Source organism: Podarcis cretensis, assembly GCF_951804945.1.
Source record: "Podarcis cretensis genome assembly, chromosome: 5".
Taxonomy (NCBI): domain Eukaryota; kingdom Metazoa; phylum Chordata; class Lepidosauria; order Squamata; family Lacertidae; genus Podarcis; species Podarcis cretensis.
The window spans coordinates 10,497,580-10,522,538 of NC_137174.1; the positions used below are offsets into that span (position 1 = coordinate 10,497,580).

Below are 24,959 nucleotides of genomic sequence, written 5' to 3' on the forward strand. Positions count from 1 at the left end.
CGGGTCGCGTGACTGGGGCAGCCGGCTGCTAGAGGCAGGGAAAAAAGGGGCAGAGCCGCCCCGCGCTCCGCAGCTTCCGGCCTCATTTCGAGATTTCGGAAGCGCGGTGGGAGGGAGGGAACCGTGAGGGCGCATGCGCGAGAAAGGGCTGGCGCGTGCGCACAGGCGCACGGCGAGGCTGTGCGTTCCATATAGAGCCCCGCCCCCTTCTCATGGAATCATTCGGAAAGGGGTTCCATGGGTCATCTAGTCCACCCCGCCCCCCGGCATAGCTGTCAACTGACAGATTTGAAAATAAGGGACCAGCAGCCTCGAAAATAAGGGATCAGCAGCCAAAAATTTTGGCTTAGCTTATACATAAATTAGCTTCTACAATTGCACTCATTTCACACGCTAGCAAGGTTGTGCTTAAAATTCTACAAGGAAGGCTCAAGCAGTATGTGGACCGAGAACTCCCAGAAGTGCAAGCTGGATTTAGAAGAGGCAGAGGAACCAGAGACCAAATTGCAAACATGCGCTGGATTATGGAGAAAGCTAGAGAGTTCCAGAAAGACATCTACTTCTGCTTCATTGACTATGCAAAAGCCTTTGACTGTGTCGACCACGGCAAACTATGGCAAGTTCTTAAAGAAATGGGAGTGCCTGATCACCTCATCTGTCTCCTGAGAAATCTCTATGTGGGACAAGAAGCTACAGTTAGAACTGGATATGGAACAACTGATTGGTTCAAAATTGGGAAAGGAGTACGACAAGGCTGTATATTGTCTCCCTGCTTATTTAACTTATATGCAGAATTCATCATGCGAAAGGCTGGGCTGGATGAATCCCTAGCCGGAATTAAGATTGCCGGAAGAAATATCAACAACCTCAGATATGCAGATGACACAACCTTGATGGCAGAAAGTGAGGAGGAAATAAAGAACCTTTTAATGAAGGTGAAAGAGGAGAGTGCAAAATATGGTCTGAAGCTCAACATCCAAAAAACGAAGATCATGGCCACTGGGCCCATCACCTCCTGGCAAATAGAAGGGGAAGAAATGGAGGCAGTGAGAGATTTTACTTTCTTGGGCTCCATGATCACTGCAGATGGTGACAGCAGCCACGAAATTAAAAGACGCCTGCTTCTTGGGAGAAGGGCAATGACAGGCCTAGACAGCATCTTGAGAAGTAGAGACATCACCTTGCCAACAGTGGTTCGTATAGTTAAAGCTATGGTTTTCCCAGTAGTGATGTATGGAAGTGAGAGCTGGACCATAAAGAAGGCTGATCGCCGAAGAATCGATGCTTTTGAATTCTGATGCTGGAGGAGACTCTTGAGAGTCCCATGGACTGCAAGAAGATCAGACCTCTCCATTCTGAAGGAAATCAGCCCTGAGTGCTCACTGGAAGGACAGATCCTGAAGCTGAGGCTCCAATACTTTGGCCACCTCATGAGAAGAGAAGACTCCCTGGAAAAGACCCTGATGTTGGGAAAGATGGAGGGCACAAGGAGAAGGGGGCGACAGAGGACGAGATGGTTGGATAGTGTTTTTGAGGTTACTAGTATGAGTTTGACCAAACTGCGGGAGGCAGTGGAGGACAGAGGTGCCTGGCGTTCTCTGGTCCATGGGGTCACGAAGAGTCGGACACGACTAAACGACTAAACAACAACACGAACAAAAACAAATACATAAATCCGGCACTCATGGAGCCATGCTGCTTTTGCTGCGACTGACTGTGTTTTGCAGGGGGTTGGACTAGATGATCCTAAGGGTCTACAACTCCCACCAAAGAAGAGGGGCAGACAAAACTGATGAACGACATCCAGATGGCAAAGCTTACAGGCAGAATTAGAAACCAGGAAGAGGACCTCTTTAATAAAGAATGGGGAAAGTTTATAATTTAGTTGAAAAGCTATTGTCAAGAGTTACATACATTGGTAGGATTGACAGAAAACTTGTAGTAAAAATTTGAACTATGGATGGACAAATGATTTATAAAAATAGAGTTACGAAACGGACACAGAGGGGGAAATCACTACATTAAGATGCTGCACTGGTTGGAGGGTATGCTAAGCAGCACGTCGGGGCTGCCGTCGTCCTGGCGCGAGGAGCTCCATCGGCCCTTCCCCGCCTGAGAAAGAGGGAGGGAGAGAGACTCTTGCCCACGCTGCCCACGAGCCCAGCATGAAGTGGTTGCAGCGCCGCCGCGGCCACTGAAGCGCCGCCCTTCTGCGTCCCTCCCCATCCCCTCCTCTTCCTCCTCCCTCAGGCCGCCTCCTCAACCGCCGCTGCCGCCTCCGGCTTCCCCTGGCAGCGCGGCGGAAGTCTCACAAGAGAGGGGCTGCCCGCCCGCCCGCCGCCACCCATCTCCTCACAACGCGCCCCTGAGGGGGAAAAGGGAGAGATGGAGACGTGGCAGCTCGTGCACGTGCTCTCTCACGGCTGAGGACCCCGAGCCGCTGCTTCCCTCCCGAGCCAGGCAAGCATGAAACCCGGGAAATTTAAGGGACATCATCAATAAGGGACAGCAGCGGGACACGGCGCTGGAATAAGGGAGTTTCCCGCCAGATAAGGGACGGTTGACAGCTATGCGCCCCGGCAGTGCAGGAATCTCAACCAAAGCATGTGGGGTTCTGAGAGAGAAGGCGATGAAGAGGAGGAAGATATTTATTTATAACCCGCCTTTTCCCCCTGGCAACTAAAATAAGAGCAGCTCAAAACATATGGGAGGACAAAGAAAAGAAGAAAAACCCAAGTTATACTATATATATATATATATATATATATATATATATTACAATTTAGAATGCTCATTTTACATCCTTATCAATGACTTCTTCTCCTCTTTCCATGGTTCGTTTTACATATCATAAATCCCTACATATTTTACAAAAACTATACCATTCAGTATTCCATTATTGCATCCATCAAAACTGGTTGAATTTACAAGAAGAACCAAGTTTTCGTTCTGTTTAATTTGACAACTTTTTACAAATAAGTTGCATTCCATTGTTGACATTTACAACAGCGTTTTTGATTCAAGGTCTCTGATTTTTTAAAATTAAATGTAATGTTTTATTGATTGTGAAAATTGTATAGATATGAACAAAATGGTATATTATTTCTACAAGCTACAAAAAAGAAAACTCACATAACAGTAGGTTGCAAAACACTTCATGATCAGTGTACACTATCTTGTATACTATCTTGTAAAAGACACGTCAAGAATTATTCCAGAAGCTCTCGCCAGCATGATTCCAGTATAACCTAGTTAATAGTGTACTGGATGGACTAAAACCATTTTATGTGGTGTATCTTGCAAGTGTTAGGCTGAACTCCTACAGCAATCCTGCACAGTATATGAAGGCAAAAAAGTTTTTGTTTTTAAAGCCAGTTGGGTTTACATGAAATTACCTAGTCTTGGCCACAAGGTGGGGCAAGGGAACATGGAACCTCTGGAAGTGACTATTGATGTGATCATGAATTGGGCAACTTGCAAAAAGCAGGTGCAAAAATCCTTTCTTGGGCTGACTGGCAAAAGCAGTTGGTTTGTAGCCCTTTCCAGTGCTGTTCTCTAGCCATCCCCTCACTGAATTACTCTTGGAAATGCCAAGCCATCTGGAGTATCAATTTGCTCCGATTTTGAGTAACATTTCCCCCCAGAGACATAGGTTAATAAACATTTCCTTGGGCTGTACTGTATTTGATACACTGATATATAGATCTTATTGGAAAGGGGTTTACTTCATAAACACTCTCCATCAGTTCCAGTTGAAAACTTATCTTTAAAAGCCTGAAAAATAGTAAAAGATTACTAGAATCCTCTCTAGCCTTACATCACCGGAGTGGGGTGTGTGTGTTGTGTTTCCACAATCAAGCACCCAAGATTATTTTATCAAGACAGCTTCCCTCACCCTTGAATTAAGTAAGCCTCAAAACTGTGTTTCCCTGTCTCCCATTCTAGCAGGCAAGAAAAAAGGAACAGCTGTTCAGACATTCAGGCTCCTTTCATCCCGTTCTTCTGACATAATTAGTTGTTACAAGGGGTGAAATGATAGCGTAGACATATTGTTCATTCTCGATTCTTTTTTCCATTTCTGAAAAAGGTTAGACACTCAGGCTCTTTAGGCTAAAATAAGCAAAGCGGACTCTTGAAACAATGCAATTTAAATCTCAGCTCCAGCCACGGAGCTATGAAGGCTCTGGCTCAACTATCTCCCTGCCCTAGATCCCAGTCTAACAAGTGAGGGATCAATAAGTTCATGGCCGGCCCAAGAGATTTTGGCAGCCGAGGCGAACGACAAAATGGCACCTTCCCCATCTTGGGTGGAAGGGGTGAAGGAACCTATACATTGGGAACCAGGTGGGGGGATAAAGATCAACTTTGGGAACAAGCAGGAAGTGGGATTCAAAGGGCATTACAGAGGGGAAAGGGGCCTGCTCTGTGTTATACAGGACAAGTGGCAACCCTATGTGTAGATCCTGCTGCCCGAGGCACCTTGCCTCATGGGTGGGCCGGCCCTGAATATGTTAGTTCAAATGTGGCCTAGGTGACCCAGCCGTAGTTGGTGAGCATATTCAGTTGCAAGCATATTGGGAGTGGGGAACATCAGCTGTCAACTTACAGATTTGAAAACAAGGGACTAGCAGCCTCAAAAATAAGGGATCAGCAGCCAAAATAAGGGATTTTGCGAGTACAGGTATGTTCAACTTCTGAGCCCCTCCGAGCCAAAGGCAGAAAGCCCAGCCAGCAGCCAAACGAAGCCTCAAGCGGTGGTTCCCACAGCGCAGCAACCCGCCAAAGGGGATGCAGCAAGGAAAACCACCGTCACCTCTCCGCTGGGAAGTGCTGAGCAAAGGCGAGTCCCCAGGCAACGCGGCCGATTTGATTGGCACAAGGCATGCAAGCTCCACCCCCCAGTCGTTCTTAGACTCCTTATTGGGTGAGCAACGCAGCCAAGCAACACAGTTGGAGCCTCCCTCCTCCCTGGCTGGCAGGGAGGGAGGGAGGGAGAGGAGCTGCTTCCTTTGAAACCCGGGAAATTTAAGGGACATCATCAATCCAGGACAGCAGCGGGACAAGGCGCTGGGATCAGGGACTTCCCGCCAAATAAGGGACGGTTGACAGCTATGATCAGGAGCTACTCTGGGAGGCAATAGCATACAATAGTGATGAGAAACCTTTTGCATTATTATCGAGGGTGCCATTTCCTTGGGGCCCACATGCCTTGGGTAGTCCAGAGCCTGCGGTGGGTGAGACCAGAGCCCAGAGGGTAGAACGATCCGTTTTCTCTCTTGTTTTCTGCTTTCTCCTTCTCTTGCTTCCTCCCTTCCAACAGGCTGGCAGGAGAAGGACCAATTGCTCTTTCCAGAGAGGGAGCTTTCCCCTTCCTTGTCCCACCATCCCACTTTAGTCACACACCCCCTTTGCCCTTTCTCTCTCCCTCAGGGCTCCCAGGCGGTTATATACTGGAGTTCTCATTAACGGTTTTCGGCAATTCTCCATTTTGTTTATCAAAGGCTGCTTCACTCCACCGACTGATGTGACTCAAGGGGTTAAGTGTTTCATTTAGGAAATTGCACTGTTCTCTGTGCTACTTAACATCATTTCGGACTCCATCTGGCATTAAGCTTTGACATCTGGGCTTATAGATGGACACTATCAAGGATTTAATTGGATTTTGCCACCAGAGGAAGAAATGCTCAACTTGCTGTAGCAACATGGTGGAAAGACAGTGATGCCCGATCAGAATCCAGTGGCGGTTTAAAGATTCCTGCGTTTAGGATTCACCTTAGTTGCAGATTTCCGAGATATTAAACGGGTTGGTGCAGACAAGGCTGCTGAGCCAATGGGCAAAACATACAGGATGAATAACTTGCAAGCCCATAAGGTGGCTTCTCCATGGCTACTGCTGCCTGCCTCCTCCCTTGGACTGCAACCACCAAGCCCAGACCCATGCATTGCACCAGCTCTGGGGGGGGGGCAGCAGGCAGAGGGCAGAGCCCCCAGGGTGGGAAGAAAGGGGGAGTGGAGCACAAAGAGTCTTTTTTTAAAATTTAATTTAATTATTTTATTTTATTTTATTTTATTTTATTTTATTTTATTTTATTTTATTTTATAATTTTATTTTCAATGCTTTGTGCATCTGCATCTAATTTTGTTTCCTTCTAAAATTTATCGATTGACGTGTGTTTTCCTTTTTGTAAATCTACCAAAGAACAGCATAGCGTAAAATAAAATCAGAATTAATGTGTTTTCTCAGGGCTGGGAAGGGGGTGCATGTGTGTCGTTGGTATAAGGGTGGTATAAATGCTCTGGGGGGGTGTGACAAAAAATGGAAGGGTCAAGGAGGGTCAGTTGGCAGGGGGGAGTGAGAAATGTCCCTATTTTCATCTGAGGAATGTTGGCAAGTTTCCTCCGATGAACTTGGCAAACGTGTTCACAGATATGTGGTTGTTGTTGTTTAGTTACTAAGAATGACAGGGGAATTCTATACAGTGGTGGCTCGCAAGACGAAATTAATTCGTTCCGCGAGTTGCTTCGTCTTGCGATTTTTTCGTCTTGCGGAGCGCGGATTCCCCGGGTATTAACGGTTTTACGAAAAAGGAAGCAAACCCGCAAGACGTTTTTGTCTTGCGAAGCACCTCGAAAAACGGAAAACCCTTTCGTCTAGCGAGTTTTTCGTCTTGCGAGGCATTCGCTTTGCGGGGCACCACTGTACAAATCTGGGGTGGAGGAGGAGGCTAAATGCAGGGTGATTTCCAAGAAAATACACTGCTGGTGTTGCACTGGGACCAAGTGGAAGGACCCTTGCACGAGGAATGGTTCTTGGGTTCCATAGATTTCAATATAGAAGCTTTGCCACCCGCAGAACTGAGTTCGGTGGAATTGTCCGCATAACACGCTCTCAAAAGTTGCTGGGTAAAGAATAGAGGGTAAATACATCATTTTCTCAGAACTGGCAGGAACCTTTTCTTTACCCGTCCTGTTTGTTTAAAGTAAATTTTTATTTTGCAACACTCCCACCATTGTACCAAGCTTTAAGGCTGCAGTTTACTCTTGTCTTGTTTTAATTAAGTAGAAGGTCAAATCGCAACGAACACACTGAGCCAGAATTGCAGGGCGGCAAAGGTGCTTGCATCAAAGAGCTCAGTTGCTGAAGCCCATGTGCAGATGACACAACCTTGATGGCAGAAAGTGAGGAGGAATTAAAGAACCTTTTAATGAGGGGGAAAGCGCAAAATATGGTCTGAAGCTCAACATCAAAAAATCTAAGATCATGGCCACTGGTCCCATCACCTCCTGGCAAATAGAAGGAGAAGAAATGGAGGCAGTGAGAGATTTTACTTTCTTGGGCTCCATGATCACTGCAGATGGTGACAGCAGCCACGAAATTAAAAGACGCCTGCTTCTTGGGAGAAAAGCAATGACAAACCTGGACAGCATCTTAAAAAGCAGAGACATCACCTTGCCAACAAAGGTCCGTATAGTTAAAGCTATGGTGTTCCCAGTAGTGATGTATGGAAGTGAGAGCTGGACCATGAAGAAGGCTGATCGCCGAAGAATCGATGCTTTTGAATTATGGTGCTGGAGGAGACTCTTGAGAGTCCCATGGACTGCAAGAAGATCAAACCTATCCATTCTGAAGGAAATCAGGCCTGAGTGCTCACTGGAAGGACAGATCGTGAAGCTTTGGCCACCTCATGAGAAGAGAAGACTCCCTGGAAAAGACCCTGATGTTGGGAAAGATGGAGGGCACAAGGAGAAGGGGACGACAGAGGATGAGATGGTTGGATAGTGTTCTCGAAGCTACCAGCATGAGTTTGACCAAACTGCGGGAGGCAGTGGAAGACAGGAGTGCCTGGCATACTCTGGTCCATGGGGTCACGAAGAGTCGGACACAACTAAACGACTAAACAACAATGTGGCATTTCACTGGTCCATCTGGCCTGACATTGCAAAGTTAGGTCCCCCAGAGTATGGGACTTATTAAAACTGATTTTCCTTCAGCTTTGGTCACCTATTTAACTTCTCCACCAGTAGGAAAATTGACTTTCAGATGTACCCCAAAGAAAGTCACACAAATAAAATGCCTCTTGAAAGTTATGAAGCAGAACATCATTTTCAATTTAAAAACAAAAAAACCCACGACTTTATCATCGTAAGACCTTCTGTTTCCCCAAAAGATAATATAATTACACATGAATCATCAGGGTCAGCAATATGCCACAATACAAAGTACAAAAAACCTATTTGTTGTCTAAGTAACCTCACAGTTTTAAAAACACAAACATGGTGTGCCATTAACATCCATATAATTATAACATTAAGGGAAGCGAGTGGTGCTGTGGGTTAAACCACAGAGCCTAGGACTTGCTGATCAGAAGGTCGGCGGTTCGAATCCCCGCGAGGGGGTGAGCTCCCGTTACTCGGTCCCAGCTCCTGCCAACCTAGGAGTTCGAAAGCACGTCAAAGTGCAAGTAGATAAATAGGTACCACTCCGGCGGGAAGGTAAACGGTGTTTCCGTGTGCTGCTCTGGTTTGCCAGAAGCGGCTTAGTCATGCTGGCCACATGAGCCAGAAGCTGTACGCCGGCTCCCTCAGCCAATAAAGCGAGATGAGCGCTGCAACCCCAGAGTCGGCCACAACTGGACCTAATGGTCAGGGGTCCCTTTACCTTTACCTTAATTATAAGATGGCGAGATGGTTGGACAGTGTTCTCGAAGCTACCAGCATGAGTTTGACCAAACTGCGGGAGGCAGTGGAAGACAGGAGTGCCTGGCGTGCTCTGGTCCATGGGGTCACGAAGAGTCGGACACGACTAAACGACTAAACAACAACAACAATTATAACATTATAACATTGTGTGGACAGGCAGAGTCCCCAGATCCCGAGCGGTCCCCCCCCCATCATGTGGCATAACGACTCAAGATTAAATTGGCCACAACTTTATTAAATTTCAAATGTGGGTAGACCTTGGCTCAGGTATTGGGCGTTCTCCCTCCCCAGTCCCCAGCCGGGGACCTAGGGAGCTTCATGGTTATCCAGTGTGTGTGTGGGGGGGATGGGCCGGCTCTGGAGAACATATGTTCAAGCAGAGATAGCCGCCCCCGTTACGCCGCCGCCGCAGGGGAGAGCAATGACAACCTTTTGGCATACAGTCAAAACCTCCCCTCAGAAAACCCCTTTAACGGGGAACCCTGGTATCGCCACCGCAAAGAGGAAGATGGACTAAAGGATTCCGCCCAAGGCCTGATACCGCCAAAGTTGTGATATTTTGCTACGGGAAAGGCGAAACCTGCCAATGCAGGGAAATTCCTTTCCGGCCCTTTAACAGTGACCTTGACGTAGCAGCGCCCGCGTACCTGTGGAGAAAAGTTAACCTGCAAAATAAGACATTAACTGAGGGTGGGTAGGGTGGGAGAAGCTCTGGAGCCAAGTGAGGATTCCCAGGTAAGATCCTCCCTCTATTGTGTGGGCAGGTAATCCCTCCCCTACCTGGCCTGGTCTCCTTGGCAACGCTTCTCCCAGGGGGGATTGGACAACTGACTGAGGTAGGCGGAGACCTCCAGGTATCCCACCTGGGGGAAGGCGAAGTGAAGCCTATACTGATGGGGCTGCTCCAGATCTAGGGCTGCGTGCGTCCATGCAAAGGGCACCCCCTGTTTTAAGCAGGGAGCGGTCATTATAACACAGGGGGTGTTATTTCCCACTGATAAGCAGCCCTCCTCTGGTCAGATTTAATGTTAATATACCCAAACTGAGGACTTAGAATTCTTCATATATTCTTCTTGTGCAAAAAGAATTTAGCAGAGAGAATATTTAAGAGAGAGAGCCTTCTGGCGGTTCCCTCCCTGTGAGAAGTGAGGTTACAGGGAACCAGGCAGAGGGCCTTCTTGGTGGTGGCGCCCGCCCTGTGGAACACCCTCCCACCAGATGTCAAGGAAATAAACAACTATCTGACTTTTAAAAGGCATCTGAAGGCAGTCCTGTTCAGAAAAGTTTTTAATGTTTGATGTTTTATTGCATTTTTAATATTCTGTTGAGAACTGCCCAGAGTGGCTGTGGCAACCCAGCCAGATGGGCGGCATATAAAATAATAATAAAATTGTTGTTGTTGTTATACTGAAAGGCCTTTTTGGTATTCTTACAAATACGTTCGTTTATTTCAGGACTGGCCCAAGACATTTTGGCCTCTTAGGCAAACCCCCAAATTGTGCCTCTCCTCCCCACTAGAGAAGAAGGGATGAATGATGATCTATATCAGGAACAAGTGGGGAAGAAAGATTGACATCAGGATCTGTTGCCCCTGGGGATCCTGCCACCCGAGACAGTGGCCTCACTTGGCCTCATGTGTGGGCCAGTCCCAGTTTATTCATAAGCGTATGCTTCCATGTTTCGGTCAACCAAGGTAGCTGATATGTTCACTTATTTTATTTTAGAAGCTTTTATCTTGGTTATATTGCTTATGCTATGGTGACAAAAGCAGCAAACCGTTAGTTACCATATTTTTCGCTGTATAGGATGCACTTTTTCCCCTCCAAAAATTAAGGGGGAATGTGTGTGCGCCCTTTGGAGCGAATGCAGGCTCCTTGGCTTCAGCGATAGCAATGCGAAGCCTCCGAAGCGCAGAGGGAGCGCTCCCTTTGCGCTCCGGAGGCTACGCATAGCTTTCGCTCTCCAGGCTTCAGGGATTGCCGCCTGAAGCCTTTGGAGTGCAGCAGGAACTCGCGTTGCGCTCCGAAGGCTTCGGGTTCCTTTTGCTGAAGCCAGGAGAGCAAGACTCTCCTGGCTTCAGCAGAGAGGGAGAGCTGCACAGTGCCCCTTCAGTGAAGCGGGAGGAGAAATGGAAGGGGCTCTGTTTCTCCTGCCGCTTCGCTGAAGGGGCGCTGAGCAGAGAGGGGGAGAATTTTTTTTTCTTGTTCTCCCCCTCTAAAACCAGGTGCGTCCTATGGTCGGGTACGTCCTATAGAGTGAAAAATACGGTAATTAGAAAGACAGATAAAGGTTGGGGGTGGGGGAATGGCATTTTAAACTGGAAAATAGGAGTCTAAGACAGTAGTCCTATACTCAAGTTATCCAGCAGTGAACCCCATTGAGCTCAATGGAGCAGACATGTAGGACAGTGATCTAGTTTATTGTGTTGTCAAAGAATAGAATGCTGTTGGGACACTTGTTATGGTCACTAAAACTGAACATGGAATATTTAAGCCATTTTTAGAACAAACGAGAAAGTCACATAGGCAAAGAGTTCAAGTTAAATAAGCAAATAAAGTAACTTTTTATTCATGCCTTTGGGAATCAGTGGTCTAGAACTGAAATGTCTCATTCCTATCCAAATGCACTTCACATAAAACAACTGCAAGGGGTAATTCATCGTTTATTCCAGGTGACTTATTTAAACTTTGAATAACTTACTCATAGCAGGTCAGTGCAACAATAGCTTCCCCCAAATGTGCTCTCCCCGACATTTCCCCCAAATATCTCTTTGATGGTCTGCCAGAACACAGATCCCTTGAACTTAATTCTTCCTCTGCTTATTTTTGAATCAAAGTTAGGTGACTGCTTCATCATTCTCTTGAGGTTACAAGCAAACACAGGTGATCCGTATTAATGATCCATTGGCCTAACACTACGGTTCTAAAAATAACGTTGGAAGGCTGCCCTCCTAGAAAACGAGGCCAGGACAAATGAGACAAGCTTGCCCATTGTCCGATTGTGTTCGGGTTCCTGCAATTTGGCAACTATTGTTGATGCCCCCAGTATAAATTCACAAACAACGTTTGGAAAGCCTCAGAGGTCTCCGGACGTGTGGGACGCCTCAGTGATGGTGAGTCACTCTCTTGTGGAATGTATGGTGTTAGATTAAGAATGTGACCTTATATATACTTTCATGGAAGCAACTCGTGATGACTTCATTACTTTCAATTATCACTCTGATCCTTCGCAGAGTTAGGCACACACAAATTCATTGATTTAAATTGGCTAAAGGGTTCCTAGGGATGTATGAGGCATTGATTTGTGTTCTGCTCTGCAGTCTTTTCATACAGCTCCATTTCTATTCTTTTGCAGTTCAGCCTCTGATGAAACTATTATTATTATTATTATTATTATCATCATCATCATCATCATCATCATCGTTATTATTTAAATTTGTATACTACCCTATACCCACAGGTTTCAGGGCAGTTATGTCATTAAACTCTCCATCTACTAAGATAATAATGCAGTCGGTTGTCAAACGTACAGTGTTACCTCGGGTTAAGTACTTCATTCGTTCCGGAGGTCTGTTCTTAACCTGAAACTTAACCTGAAGTACCGCTTTAGCTAATGGGGCCTCCCGCTGCTGCCGCGCCGCCGGAGCACAATTTCTGTTCTCATCCTGAAGCAAAGTTCTTAACCCGAGGTACTATTTCTGGGTTAGTGGAGTCTGTAACCTGAAGCGTATGTAACCCGAAGCATATGTAACCCGAGGTACCACTGTAATCCGTTCCGGAAGCCCATTCGGCTTCTGAAATGTTTGACAACCAAGACACGGCTTCCGATTGGTTGCAGGAGATTCCTGCACTCAAGCGGAAGCTGTGTCAGACGTTCAACTTCCAAAAAATGTTCGAAAACCGGAGCATTTACTTCCAGGTTTTCAGTGTTTGGGAGCTGAAACATTCCAAAATGGAGGTGTTCGGGATCCGATGTTTGGCTGTGTTATAATTGCATCAATCCACACCAATGCAAAGGAGACAGAAGGGAAATCTGTGGGAGGGGGCCATCAGCCATGTATCATTTGTGAACAGCAAATACCCAACCTATTATCTGGATTGATATCCATCCTGCGCGTGGGATGAATAAGTGAACATTGTCAATTTCTATTCCCGTCAGAATTCTCTGACATCTCTGGGCGCCTAACCTTCTGTTGGGTCAGTGGTCATGGGTTCTAGGAAAGGAAAAGAAGGAGCGACGCCTCAAATGGTCCTAAACAATGATGGTTGAGCCTTTTGTTTTTGTTGTTGTTGTTTAGTCGTTTAGTCGTGTCCGACCCTTCGTGACCCCATGGACCAGAGCACGCCAGGCACTTCTGTCTTCCACTGCCTCCCGCAGTTTGGTCAAACTCATGCTGGTAGCTTCGAGAACACTGTCCAACCATCTCGTCCTCTGTTGTCCCCTTCTCCTTGTGCTCTCCATCTTTCCCAATATCAGGGTCTTTTCCAGGGAGTCTTCTCTTCTCATGAGGTGGCCAAAGTATTGGAGCCTCAGCTTCAGGATCTGTCCTTCCAGTGAGCACTCAGGGCTGATTTCCTTCAGAATGGAGAGGTTTGATCTTCTTGCAGTCCATGGGACTCTCAAGAGTCTCCTCCAGCACCAGAATTCAAAAGCATCCATTCTTCGGCGATCAGCCTTCTTTATGGTCCAGCTCTCACTTCCATACATCACTACTGGGAAAACCATAGCTTTAACTATACGGACCTTTGTTGGCAAGGTGATGTCTCTACTTTTTAAGATGCTGTCCAGGTTTGTCATTGAGCATTTTACTTTCATACAACTAGGATTATCTTCCTAGGAGCAGCCTTTTCCAAGCTTTGACTCTCAGTGTTTTTGAACTAGAACCTGCTTCGTTCCTCAGCACTGGCCAGGCTCTCTGGGGGGCGATGCTGGTTTTGGATACCCAAGGTTGGGGAAAGGCTGTTAAAAATGCTTAATCTTCCAGCAATATTTTAAGACTTTACTTCTTCTTTTGCCTTCTACGGTGTCTGCTGCTTCACATGTCCATTCCAACCATTCACTGTAACAACTGAGACGCTTGTTCCAATTTTCTCTCTCCCACAGAAGTTCCTGCTGTTCTTCTTCCTCGTCCTTGCCCTCTTGGGGACCTTGTGTAATGCCCAGTGCTCAATAAAACCAGCTGACGAAAAGGGTAAGAATTCAGTGTTTGAATGTTGCCATGTTTAGAAAAACAGGATTTACGGACGCAGAAGATGCTCCTCACGATTTTTCTCCAGCATGATCTAGGGTTGCACAAGAAGGACAGTCCCATGAGTTACTCTGATATTACTCAGGAATACGGGTGATTGCTGGAGAGGTGCCCTGAACTTAGAGTCTCTCTTTGCAGCCAGTGAGAATTGAGCCTTTTGCTATCTATATCGCCCAATTCCACCATATGAAGAGGCGTATCTTCTGATTCTAGGGTTATGCTCTACTGCACCCTTTGCCGGGTGTTTTGGATTACAATTCCCGTCAGGGTTAGGAAGAAAATTGCGGAGAAGGACCCGGACATTGACAGTAAATTTAGAATTTGGCATACTCGGAGCAAATATGGGCTTTCAAAACCTTTTGCTGGGTTGGGAAGCGGCAGGGACAATACCACCTCCATTTTACCTGTATTCAAAGTTTGGCAGTTTGGTGGCAAAATTATCATGGCAGCAAATAGTGGGACCAGAGGCAGCAGAATGGGCAGGAAGAGGAGAGAGAGAGAGAGAGAGAGAGAGAGAGAGAGAGAGAGAGCGCTGACATAGGTAGATCAGGCTGGCTGTTTTTGTGTAAACAGAAGTGATGTATAACACAAGAAGCAAGAATGGATGTTCTGAAGTTGAGACCCACACCGTGGCCTCCAAGATATTCTAAACTTATTTATTTATTTGACAAGGCTTATAAACAGCCTACAGTGGTACCTCAGGTTACAGGCACTTCAGGTTACAGACTCCGCTAACCCAGAAATAGTGCTTCAGGTTAAGAACTTTGCTTCAGGATGAGAACAGAAATTGTGCTCCGGCGGTGTGGCAGCAGTGGAAGGCCCCATTAGCTAAAGTGGTGCTTCAGGTTAAGAACAGTTTCAGGTTAAGTACGGACCTCCAGAACGAATTAAATACTTAACCTGAGGTACCACTGTAGTTGTTGGTTTTTTTAAAAACAACAACAACAACTTCTAGGCAGCTTACATGGAATGATAGAGAACATTTGTTTATTTATTGCTTCTTAACATTTATATAAAAGGGACCCATGTGGCGCTGTGGTCTAAACCACTGAGCCTCTTGGGCTTGCCGATTGGAAGATCAGCGGTTCGAATCCCCACGATGGAGTGAGCTCCCATTGTTCGGTCCCAGCTCCTGCCAACCTAGCAGTTCGAAAGCACGTCAAAGTCCAAGTAGATAAATAGGTACTGCTCCGGCGGGAAGGTAAACGGCATTTCCGTGCGCTGCTCTGGTTTCGCCAGAAGCGGTTTAGTCATGCTGGCCACATGACCCAGAAAAATTGTCTGCGGACAAACGTTGGCTCCCTCGGCTAGTAAAGCGAGATGAGTGCCACAACCCCCGAGTCGTTTGCAACTGGACTTAACTGTCAGGGGTCCTTTACCTTTTTAACATTTACCGTATTTTTTGCTCTATAAGACTCACTTTTTCCCTCCTAAAAAGTAAGGGGAAATGTGTGTGCGTCTTATGGAGCGAATGCAGGCTGCGCAGCTATCCCAGAAGCCAGAACAGCAAGAGGGATTGCTGCTTTCACTGCGCAGCGATCCCTCTTGCTGTTCTGGCTTCTGAGATTCAGAATATTTTTTTTTCTCGTTTTCCTCCTCCAAAAACTAGGTGTGTCTTGTGGTCAGGTGCGTCTTATAGAGCAAAAAATACGGTATATAACAGCTTGATGGTAAGAAAAAGAAGCTCAAAGCAGTTCATAAGCGAATAGCAAAAAAGTCATGAACAGGTGGACTGAAGCTTTACGGAAGCAAGCAACAACCCCAGTTTCTGACTCTGGTTTTTATAAATTACTAGAGTCCGATCAGCATTGTTTGTTTGTTCTGCACATTTCAGGATGCTTTAAACATGGGAGGTGGCACCGTGTGAATGCTGTGTGGAAAACTAACAACTGCCAAAGATGTGAATGCAAACCAAAAGAAATGATATGCTGCAGCTTGTAAGTTCAAGTTCTAAAAACAAGTTTATGGGTGTTTTGTGTTTATTTTAATGCTGGCATTTCTTTCTAAGTACCCAAGAACATATGAGACATGTGGTTACATATGCAACCCTAGTTTATCCAGTACATGCTTGGGGCTGCAATGCGATTTATAGCCTTACCTGTGAGTAACTCCATAGAATTCTATGGGACTTGTTGTTGTTTAGTCGTTTAGTCGTGTCCGACTCTTCTTGACCCCCTGGACCAGAGCACGCCAGGCACTCCTGTCTTCCACTGCCTCCCGCAGTTTGGTCAAACTCATGCTGGTAGCTTCGAGAACACTGTCCAACCATCTCGTCTTCTGTTGTCCCCTTCTCCTTGTGCCCTCATTCTTTCCCAACATCAGGGTCTTTTCCAGGGAGTCTTCTCTTCTCATGAGGTAGCCAGAGTATTGGAGCCTCAGCCTCAGGATCTGTCCTTCCAGGGAGCACTCATGGCTGATTTCTCTGCTTTTTTTACTCCAAATACAGTAAACTTTTTCCTCTTTTGCAACTACCACCTACTACTTATTGCATCCCAAGCCAACATAACCCAATCAACCATCACACATAAAATACCAGTCAACGCTACCTTTCTGCACATTTAATTTATATTCAGTAATGATTTGGGGCTCTTGAACATTGAGAATGTAAGAACATTGTTTTATTTATATACTTAAAAATCGACAACATTGCTTTCACTTTGAATTCTCCCCTCTCCTTTATGGTGTGAATTACCTCAGCCCCCAAACTTATTTGCGGTGCTGGGGCTAGTGAATTTTGCATTGGCATCTCCAGTTAAAGTATCAACTAAAGCACCTCTTTAACGTTCCTCAAGAATAGCATAAGAGCCTTCTGTTTGTACTTTCAGGACTGAATGAGGCTAAGCAGATTTCTCTCCTAGGTTAGCTAATGACATTGACATGTGGGCCCCCAAAGGCCAGTTCAGGTGTTTGAACTTTGGCACATGTTTTCAGACCCTCCAAGTGTCCCTGTTTTGCAGGGATAGTCCTGAATTTACAAAAGCTGTCCCCAGGGCTTTTCCCCCCCTACCAGAACTCACTGGAACTCAGTTCCGGCACCTCTCAGGTAGGCACCATTGCCATTATAAGAAAACAAGGAAGGTGTTCATAGTGAGTTCCAGTAAAAAATTTCTAGAAAAAAATTCTAGAAAAATAGCACTGGATGTCCCTATTTTCATCAGAAAAATGTTGGAAGCGACATCCCTGTTTTCATTGGAGAAATGTTGAAGGGTATGGAATAGGACAGGCATAGGCAAACTCGGCCCTCCAGATGCTTTGGGACTACAACTCCCATCATCCCTAGCCAACAGGACTAGTGGTCAGGGATGATGGGAACTGTAGTCTCAAAACATCTGGAGGGCCGAGTTTGCCTATGCCTGGAGTAGGATGTTCCTATTTTCATTGGATAAATATTGGAGGGAGTGCACTTGTATGTAAGATTGCTGGAAAGTAATGCCTGTAATAATTAATATGTCAGGTTAAAGATTGTTTTCTGCCATTGAATGCATTCGCATGCATTCATCGTCTAAATTCCATTCCTAAAGTTTAAAACCACAAACTCTGCGGCCCGCTGGAGACTGAGCTGATTTTGACTCTAGTCCTCTTAGTTCTCTTGTCATCTCTGCCATATGGCCTGACTATCTGTCTTCATTGTTTATAGAGTTTTCAGACCTATCAACTACGACAGGGAGAAGTGTGTTGCCATGTTCCACAAGCGAAGCTGCTCTATCCGTGTGGTGAACAAGACTGATCCTGCAAAACGTTGCGAGGTCTTTGCTGGCGTTGGTTAACACCTGTCTGTGGGTTTCTATTCTGGCTGGGTCTTTTAGGAAGGCAAGGGGCAATAGGCCAAAGAATTTAACTCTTCACATTTATTTAGGGAACCACAAATGTACTAATTTCACCCTCTCCTGGTTATTATCTTCTCAAACACTCCACCTCTATTACTAAGCAGCTTCTGATTTTGTGAGATGAGTTCATGCATTGTTGTTTTATTTATCAAAAAAAGAATCGCAGCTATCACTTGATTACTCAAATGCACCAAAAAGCTATCACAGATCACTATGCAATGATTTACGGTAGTTTGATTTCCTGGTCGTTCATTATCTAATACTTGAAACAAAAATTTCCCTGTAGGAACGAGCTACAGAAAACATTCTCTAACTAGTCTAGGATGAAAATATTGGAAAGCAAAATTTTCAACATGGGAACAATCAGGTGTCAAATATCAAAAAGAAAATATATCTTTCAACACTTGCATTAATATTAAACCTCAAATATCTGAAAGACCGTCTTTATCTCTTCAGACCATCTTCCATATTAAGATAGGCTGAAAGAGATCTTTTGGTAGTTCCAGCATCCAAAGAAATGGAAGAAATGGTGGGAGAGAGATTTGTCTGTGGTGAGGGATGTATGAATATGCCTGAATCCATTCCAATAACACTAACGTTTGGTATTTTCTATTCTACTGCAACTGGTTTATTTTGCAGAAGTCTATGTTCTGTTTTTTATTTAGCATACAATAGGAATACATATCCCAACCACCAACAGATATTTACAAATCCCGTACTTTCCCTGTGTGTTCCAGAGGGGCAGCAGTATTTTGCAGCAAGAATAAATAAAGAGCTTTAAAGACAAAATGAACTCAGTGACCAATGGTCCACCACAAAGCCATCCGTGGCCGCAAACCTAACAAGGGGCAGGTCCACACCACACACATCTAATGCACATTTAAAGCACATGATTTCCCTCAAAAAATCCCAGGAACTTCAAATGATATGAAACCTTTTGTGCAAAATTGTTAAGAGAACCAAGTAGCCCATTTTTTTTAAATAATAGTTTTTATTAAGTTTTCCATTTTAACAATCCAATCACATCACATTGAATATTCCAAATTGTACAAATACATATCATAAAGTCCAAATATTTTGCCAAATCATAAATTTTTTGTTGGGGGTTCCCATGCTTCAAGATCAGTAGGGTCCAATCATCTCGTGTTTCTACTGCCTTGAGTGTCCAATAGTCCCTTCTTTAAATCCCAAGTAGTCCATTTTTAGCCTGTGGAAAGCATTAAAATGCCCTTGTACGGCAGTTGCAAGAAGGGGTTTTCCATGTTGATCCCTGCAACAAGCCCCTCCCCACGCATGATCTCCTAACTGAGGGCCTTCTGAAGCTTCTCTTGCTGTGAGAATCATCAAAATCACAGAATTGTAGTGTTGGAAGGGACCCCAAGGATAATCTAGTTCACACAAACAGATTGTCTGAAAACTTGTTATATATTTATTGGTCTGTGTTTGCCTGAGCTTGAGTTTGGACTAAGGATTCTGAGCCTCTGTGTTCTGATTGGATATATGATATCCAATCACAGAACACTTCAGGATTTGGACCTCTGCCATTGGCCCTTAAACTCTGAGTCATGATTTGCAGCTTGGAAGTTTAGACAGCCAATCACGTTGGGAGTGGGAGTGGCCCAGGCCTTCAGAAATGTATATAAGCAGTTGCTTTGCGTCTGTTGTCCAGTTCTGTTAGTTCAGTAAAGGTTCTTGCTGTTGTTGCTGTGTCTTGCCTCGTGGGAGCCCACCTACACTTCAACTTATATACTAAGTAAAACTGAAATAAAAAGGTATCTGTGGAAACCAATAAGGACAGATTCACCCATCCCAAATGTAGGCATGCAGCAGCCTGGATGAGGAGCTGCCGTTGTGAGCACATTAGGTGATATAATATGCTCTTTCTCTCCTCTAGCACTTCTAAAGGTTAAGGTAAAGGGATCCCTGACCATTAGGTCCAGTCGTGACCGACTCTGGGGTTGCGGCACTCATTTCACTTTATTGGCCAAGGGAGCCGGCGTACAGCTTCCAGGTCATGTGGCCAGCACGACTAAGTCGCTTCTGGCGAACCAGAGCAGCGCACAGAAATGCCGTTTACCTTCCCGCCGGAGCAGTACCTATTTATCTACTTGCACTTTGACGTGCTTTTGAACTGCTAGGTTGGCAGGAGCAGGGACCGAGCAACGGGAGCTCACCCTGTCGCGGGGATTCAAACCGCCGACCTTCTGATCGGCAAGTCCTAGGCTCTGTGGTTTAACCCACAGTAGTGAGGGGCGAGTGGGCGTCGATAGGATGGGTTGCTGGTCCTATCTTAGCCCTCGCCCCGATCAGTGGAATTAAAATGTGAATTGAACCAAATTTCTCCCCTATCTCTAAAAGACATGTAACAGATCTCGCAAAATCTAACGGATCTTGCCAAATCCAAGGAGTAATCTGGAACTAAGCCGTTCCATGGGACAATACCTTTTAATTTGGTATCTTATTACCGATGGAGAATGAAATTGTTCTATTCATTAGAGGCAGCGCTGGAAATGAATGGGGAACTTTCCACGGTAATGGGCTTTAATCAAATTTCCGCACAGCAAATATTAGCTAGGCAGGAACTGTGGGAAAGCTGTAAAAGTCTGTAAAGGGAGACATTAGAAAAGACCACGAGATGATCATTCTGTAGAAGCTGAATATTCATTCCTTATCACCTTATATGTTTTGTAAGTTTTTTGCCGGGCGGGATGGGGGGGGGAGTATTCAATATTTCTGCTTCTCACTTTTAGCTAGGTGCCAAGACCCAGAGTAATTGTTCCCCGTGTAGCATAGTAACGGTCCGTGGAAATGGCAATCAAACATTGGACATTCCAGTGTTTCTGCCATGTCATTGGGTTTCCAAGTCAGATAACATGGAGTAAAATGGTTTTTAAAATATAGTTTCCCATGAAAATATCAAGTTCAATGTATTTGGATTAATATTATAGTGGAGCTGCGGTTCAAACACATTCAGCAATATCAATTGTCTGGATAAGCAGTTATTGCCAGAGGAAGTGGGAGGTGAAGCTGTTTATTTTGTGTCTCTCTGTGTATATTGACACCGAATGTTCAAGAGTCAAGATGAATCCAACCTCCACTCAGAGATTTAACTTCTAGAGATCTGGCAGGAGCCGAGGTCCAAGGAATAGCCATCTCTCCCTCCCCCTTCGCAACTCTTAGGAAAATATTTCCAACATTTCTATGTAAGGCAAAAGAGGGACAAAGGGAAACAGAAAATTAAAACCGTCCCTCGTTAACAGAAACAACCCAAGCATATAAATCCTTAAGTTTCACAATAGTGTTATTAACTTTGCGTTTTCTGCCAGATGTTGCAGCATCCAAATTTCACATTTCCCCATATCAGTCTAATTCTTACAGAGTTCCTCTCAACGCTCTGCATTTGTAGCTTTGAATAACTCCTGCCCTATCTTGGCCTCTTATTTGAATTCTTTCATAACACCAACATAGTCCATCTTGCTCAAAGCTATATAGGCAGCTTCAGCTTTTGAGATGACTATATCCATTCTTTGCTCACAAAAAAGCAACAACAAAGAACTGAAGAATGGAGGTAGCCTGAAGAAGAATATAAAATTACCACAAACCGGGCAAAACAGCTATCCATAGCAACCAAGGCCAGAAATCGAATCAGCGTGCTAATTGAAAATGTTTGGTTAGCATCAATTCCAGCCATTTGGAGGAAGAGAATGTCACTTGGAATGAGCTTGGCCAGATCATGTACTTAAGGTCATGTCTTGTTCCTAGATACATTTCTCACAGGGAATTTAAGGGCATCATTATGGCACCAGCAGCCACTAGAAACTTCATGACATGGAGTTCCGGGGCTTTCTTTTAGCCGGAACTTGCCAGAACCTCTCAGGTGGACGCCTTCGCCATTACCAGGAGAACAAGGGAGGTGTTCATGGGGAGATCTGACACCTCTTTTTCTAGAAAAATAGCTCTGTGGCGTGCTAGGGATGGTGGAGGGATCTGTAGACATAAACTTATCAAGCAGATTTTCTCCTGCCTGCCCCTCCTGGCATGACTCCTGCCATGAATGCTTCCCTCACACCCCTAGTTCTCTACAGTGGAAGGTTTTTGGCACCTGAGGTGAACCACACTACGGTAAGGTTACCAGATTTTTTTCAATGAATCCGGGGACACTTTTCTATGGGGACTGATTTGTAAATCTGGGGACTGTCCCCTGGAAATGGGGACATCTGGTAACCTTACACTACGGCACCCCTTCTCTCCCCTAGGGAAAAAGGGGTGAGTGAGGATCTGCATCAGGAACAAGGTGGTGATGGGGATAAAGATCTACATCGGGATCTGCTGCCCCTGTGGATCCTGCCACCTGAGGCGGTCACCTCACGTGGCCTCAGAAGTGGTCTCACCCTGCACTGATAGATAGTTGCTGCTGTTCCGAAATGTAAAGAGACTGAAGGTACCTTCTTCCACCTTTGGTGGACCTGCCCAAAGATTAAGGCCTTCTGGGAAATGATTTATAATGAGATTAAGAAAGTACTTAAATGCACCTTTCATAAGAAACCAGAGGCATTTCTCTTGGGTATGGTCGGCCAGCTGGTGTCGAGGAAGGATAAAAATTTCTTTTTGTACGCTACTACGGCAGCAAGGATTCTTCTAGCAAAGTATTGGAAGACACAAGAGCTACCCACGCTGGAGGAATGGCAGGCGAAAGTGATCGACTTTATGGGACTGGCAGAAATGACCGGCAGAATCCGCGACCAAGAGAAAGAGACTGTGGAAGAAGATTGGAAGAAGTTTAAAATATATCTCAAGAGTTATTATAAAATTGAGGAATGCTAAAATGCTAAGGGAGAGGGAGATGTAGAATTACAGCGGTAAATTTTGTTTGATTTAGGGTAAAATTGAAAAGGAGAATGAATTTATATTTAATTGGCTAAAAGGGTTGTTGAATAATTGTTTAAAAAAAAAGGATGCAAAAAGGGGAAGGTATGGGGAAGTCCGAGAAAAGAGGCTTATGGAAATAAGGTTAAGAAAGTATAACTTTTCGTGTTTGTTTTCATGTTGTTTTTGTTGTGTTTGTTAAAAATTGGAAAATTAATAAAAAAAATTATAAAAAAAAAAGATAGTTGCTGCTGTTCCAATGGAGGAAGGGGTCTCATTGCCTCTCCACTCGCCCTGAAGTGTTGCTTGTTGACTTTGCGTGCGTAGAAGTTCCTCGTTGCTAGACGGGCGCGAAGGCTGAAAGCCGAACCACATCTACTCAATGGGACTTGCCCTCAGGTAGTGGGGTTGTGACTGCAGCCTTAGTTTGCTTTTTACCACGAATTTTTAAAAACCAGTAGGATGCATCACTCGTTATACAGTGGTACCTCAGGTTACAGATGCTTCAGGTTACAGACGCATCAGGTTACAGACTCCACTAACCCGGAAATAGTACCTCGGGTTAAGAACTTTGCTTCAGGGTGAGAACCAAAATCGTGTGGCGGTGGCGCGGCAGCATTGGGAGGCCCCATTAGCTAAAGTGGTGCTTCAGGTTAAGAACATTTTCAGGTTAAGAACGGACCTCCAGAATGAATTAAGTTCTTAACTTGAGGTACCACTGTAGCTGTTCTCATGTGGAAATCTCCTTTGTTACCTTGTAGACTTCAACTGTGCTCCTCAGTTAAGGAGCATTTCAAGCCGTCAAACACAGAAGCATGTTCATGACAAATATTTAAAACCCATTACTTTGCGTGTCTTCTGCCAAACTAGCAGTTTGAAAGCACATCAAAGTACAAGTAGATAAATAGGTACCGCTCTGGAGGGAAGGTAAACGGCATTTCCGTGCGCTGCTCTGGTTCGCCAGAAGCGGCTTAGTCATGCTGGCCACATGACCCAGAAGCTGTACGCCGGCTCCCTCGGCCAATAAAGCGAGATGAGCGCTGCAACCCCAGAGTTGTCTGCGACTGAACCTAACGGTCAGGGGTCCCTTTACCTTAACCTTACTTTGTATGTTACATTTCAAGAGATGGGCACAAACCCATGGCCACTTTCTGTATGAGCTTCACATTTATGAAAAGTTGCATTACAAAGGAGACTTATATAAGTGAATTAAGCTGAGCAAAGGAGAAGGCCTGTAAATGTTTAATATGACCACGGGAATTCATGCAATCCAGGATACAAAGGTGGCCTATTTAGTAAAATATCAACAGGGTGCTAAACCGCCCTTTCGTTAATGCCTGAGTGAGGGAAATGAAATCGGATTCAGTTCACATCGAAGTGTAAAATCAAGATAGCTAAATTGCAATCCTAAGCCTGCTTACCTGGGAGTAAGCCCCACTTAATTCAGTCAGCCTTGCTACTGAGCAGGCATGGTGAGGTTTGGGGCCCTAGATGAGTTTGTGATGGGCCATTAAAGGTAAAGGTAAAGGGACCCCTGACCATTAGGTCCAGTCGTGACCGACTCTGGGGTTGCGGCGCTCATCTCGCTTTACTGGCCGAGGGAGCCAGCGTACAGCTTCCAGGTCATGTGGCCAGCAGGACTAAGCCGCTTCTGGCGAACCAGAGCAGCGCACGGAAATGCTGTTTACCTTCCCACCAGAGCGATACCTATTTATCTACTTGCACTTTGACGTGCTTTTGAACTGCTAGGTTGGCAGGAGCAGGGACCGAGCAACGGGAGCTCACCCCGTCGTGGAGATTCGAACCGCCGACCTTCTGATCAGCAAGTTCTAGGCTCTCTGGTTTAACCCACAGCGCCACCCGTATCCCGATGGGCCATTAGCCACCTCATTAACTTTGCCTTTAAGGTGCCAAGACTCTTGTTGTTTTCGCTGCAAAAGACCAAGAGGACACCCCTCTGCAAATTCATTACTCTTGAAAGAAAACACACAGGGGAGGTGATTTATTTGATTTGCTGATGGTTGAGATATGCATGTCTATTGTGTTCTATAATAGATGGAAAAGAGTATTTTTCCACATCACTGGATGATAAAACAGAAGACCTGTGCAGAATGGCGGGGTGGGGTGGGGGAACAGATGAAAGTTTGAATGAGAAAGGCTATGGAAATAAACGCCAAGGAAAAATCTGTACCCGCTGCCTCGTAGAACATCTTCAGGAGAAGAAAAGGCTGTGTGAGGTCCTACACAGATCCAGAGTGGAGTCCCTAAGACGGCTGGATGGTGTTTTGTACGCCTCCTTCCAGCAACTCCCGCAGCCA

General features: G+C 45.3%; 1 protein-coding gene across 1 annotated transcript; it reads left to right on the forward strand.

Moving 5' to 3' along the window:
- Window positions 1–11,687: 11,687 nt before the first annotated feature.
- MSMB (microseminoprotein beta) lies at window positions 11,688–17,724 on the forward strand. Its single transcript, XM_079975536.1, has 4 exons — window positions 11,688–11,812; window positions 13,804–13,891; window positions 15,783–15,885; window positions 17,586–17,724. The coding sequence occupies exons 1-4, from the start codon at window positions 11,810–11,812 to the stop codon at window positions 17,713–17,715; spliced, it is 324 nt and encodes a 107-aa protein (XP_079831662.1). The 5' UTR covers window positions 11,688–11,809; the 3' UTR covers window positions 17,716–17,724.
- Window positions 17,725–24,959: the final 7,235 nt, after the last annotated feature.

Bases quoted from the DNA above. Each gene is read 5' to 3' on its own strand.
- MSMB (XM_079975536.1), top strand. The intron at 13,892-15,782 runs GTAAGAATTCAG...TGCACATTTCAG, and splicing joins AAAACCAGCTGACGAAAAGG to GATGCTTTAAACATGGGAGG. The intron at 15,886-17,585 runs GTAAGTTCAAGT...CATTGTTTATAG, and splicing joins GAAATGATATGCTGCAGCTT to AGTTTTCAGACCTATCAACT.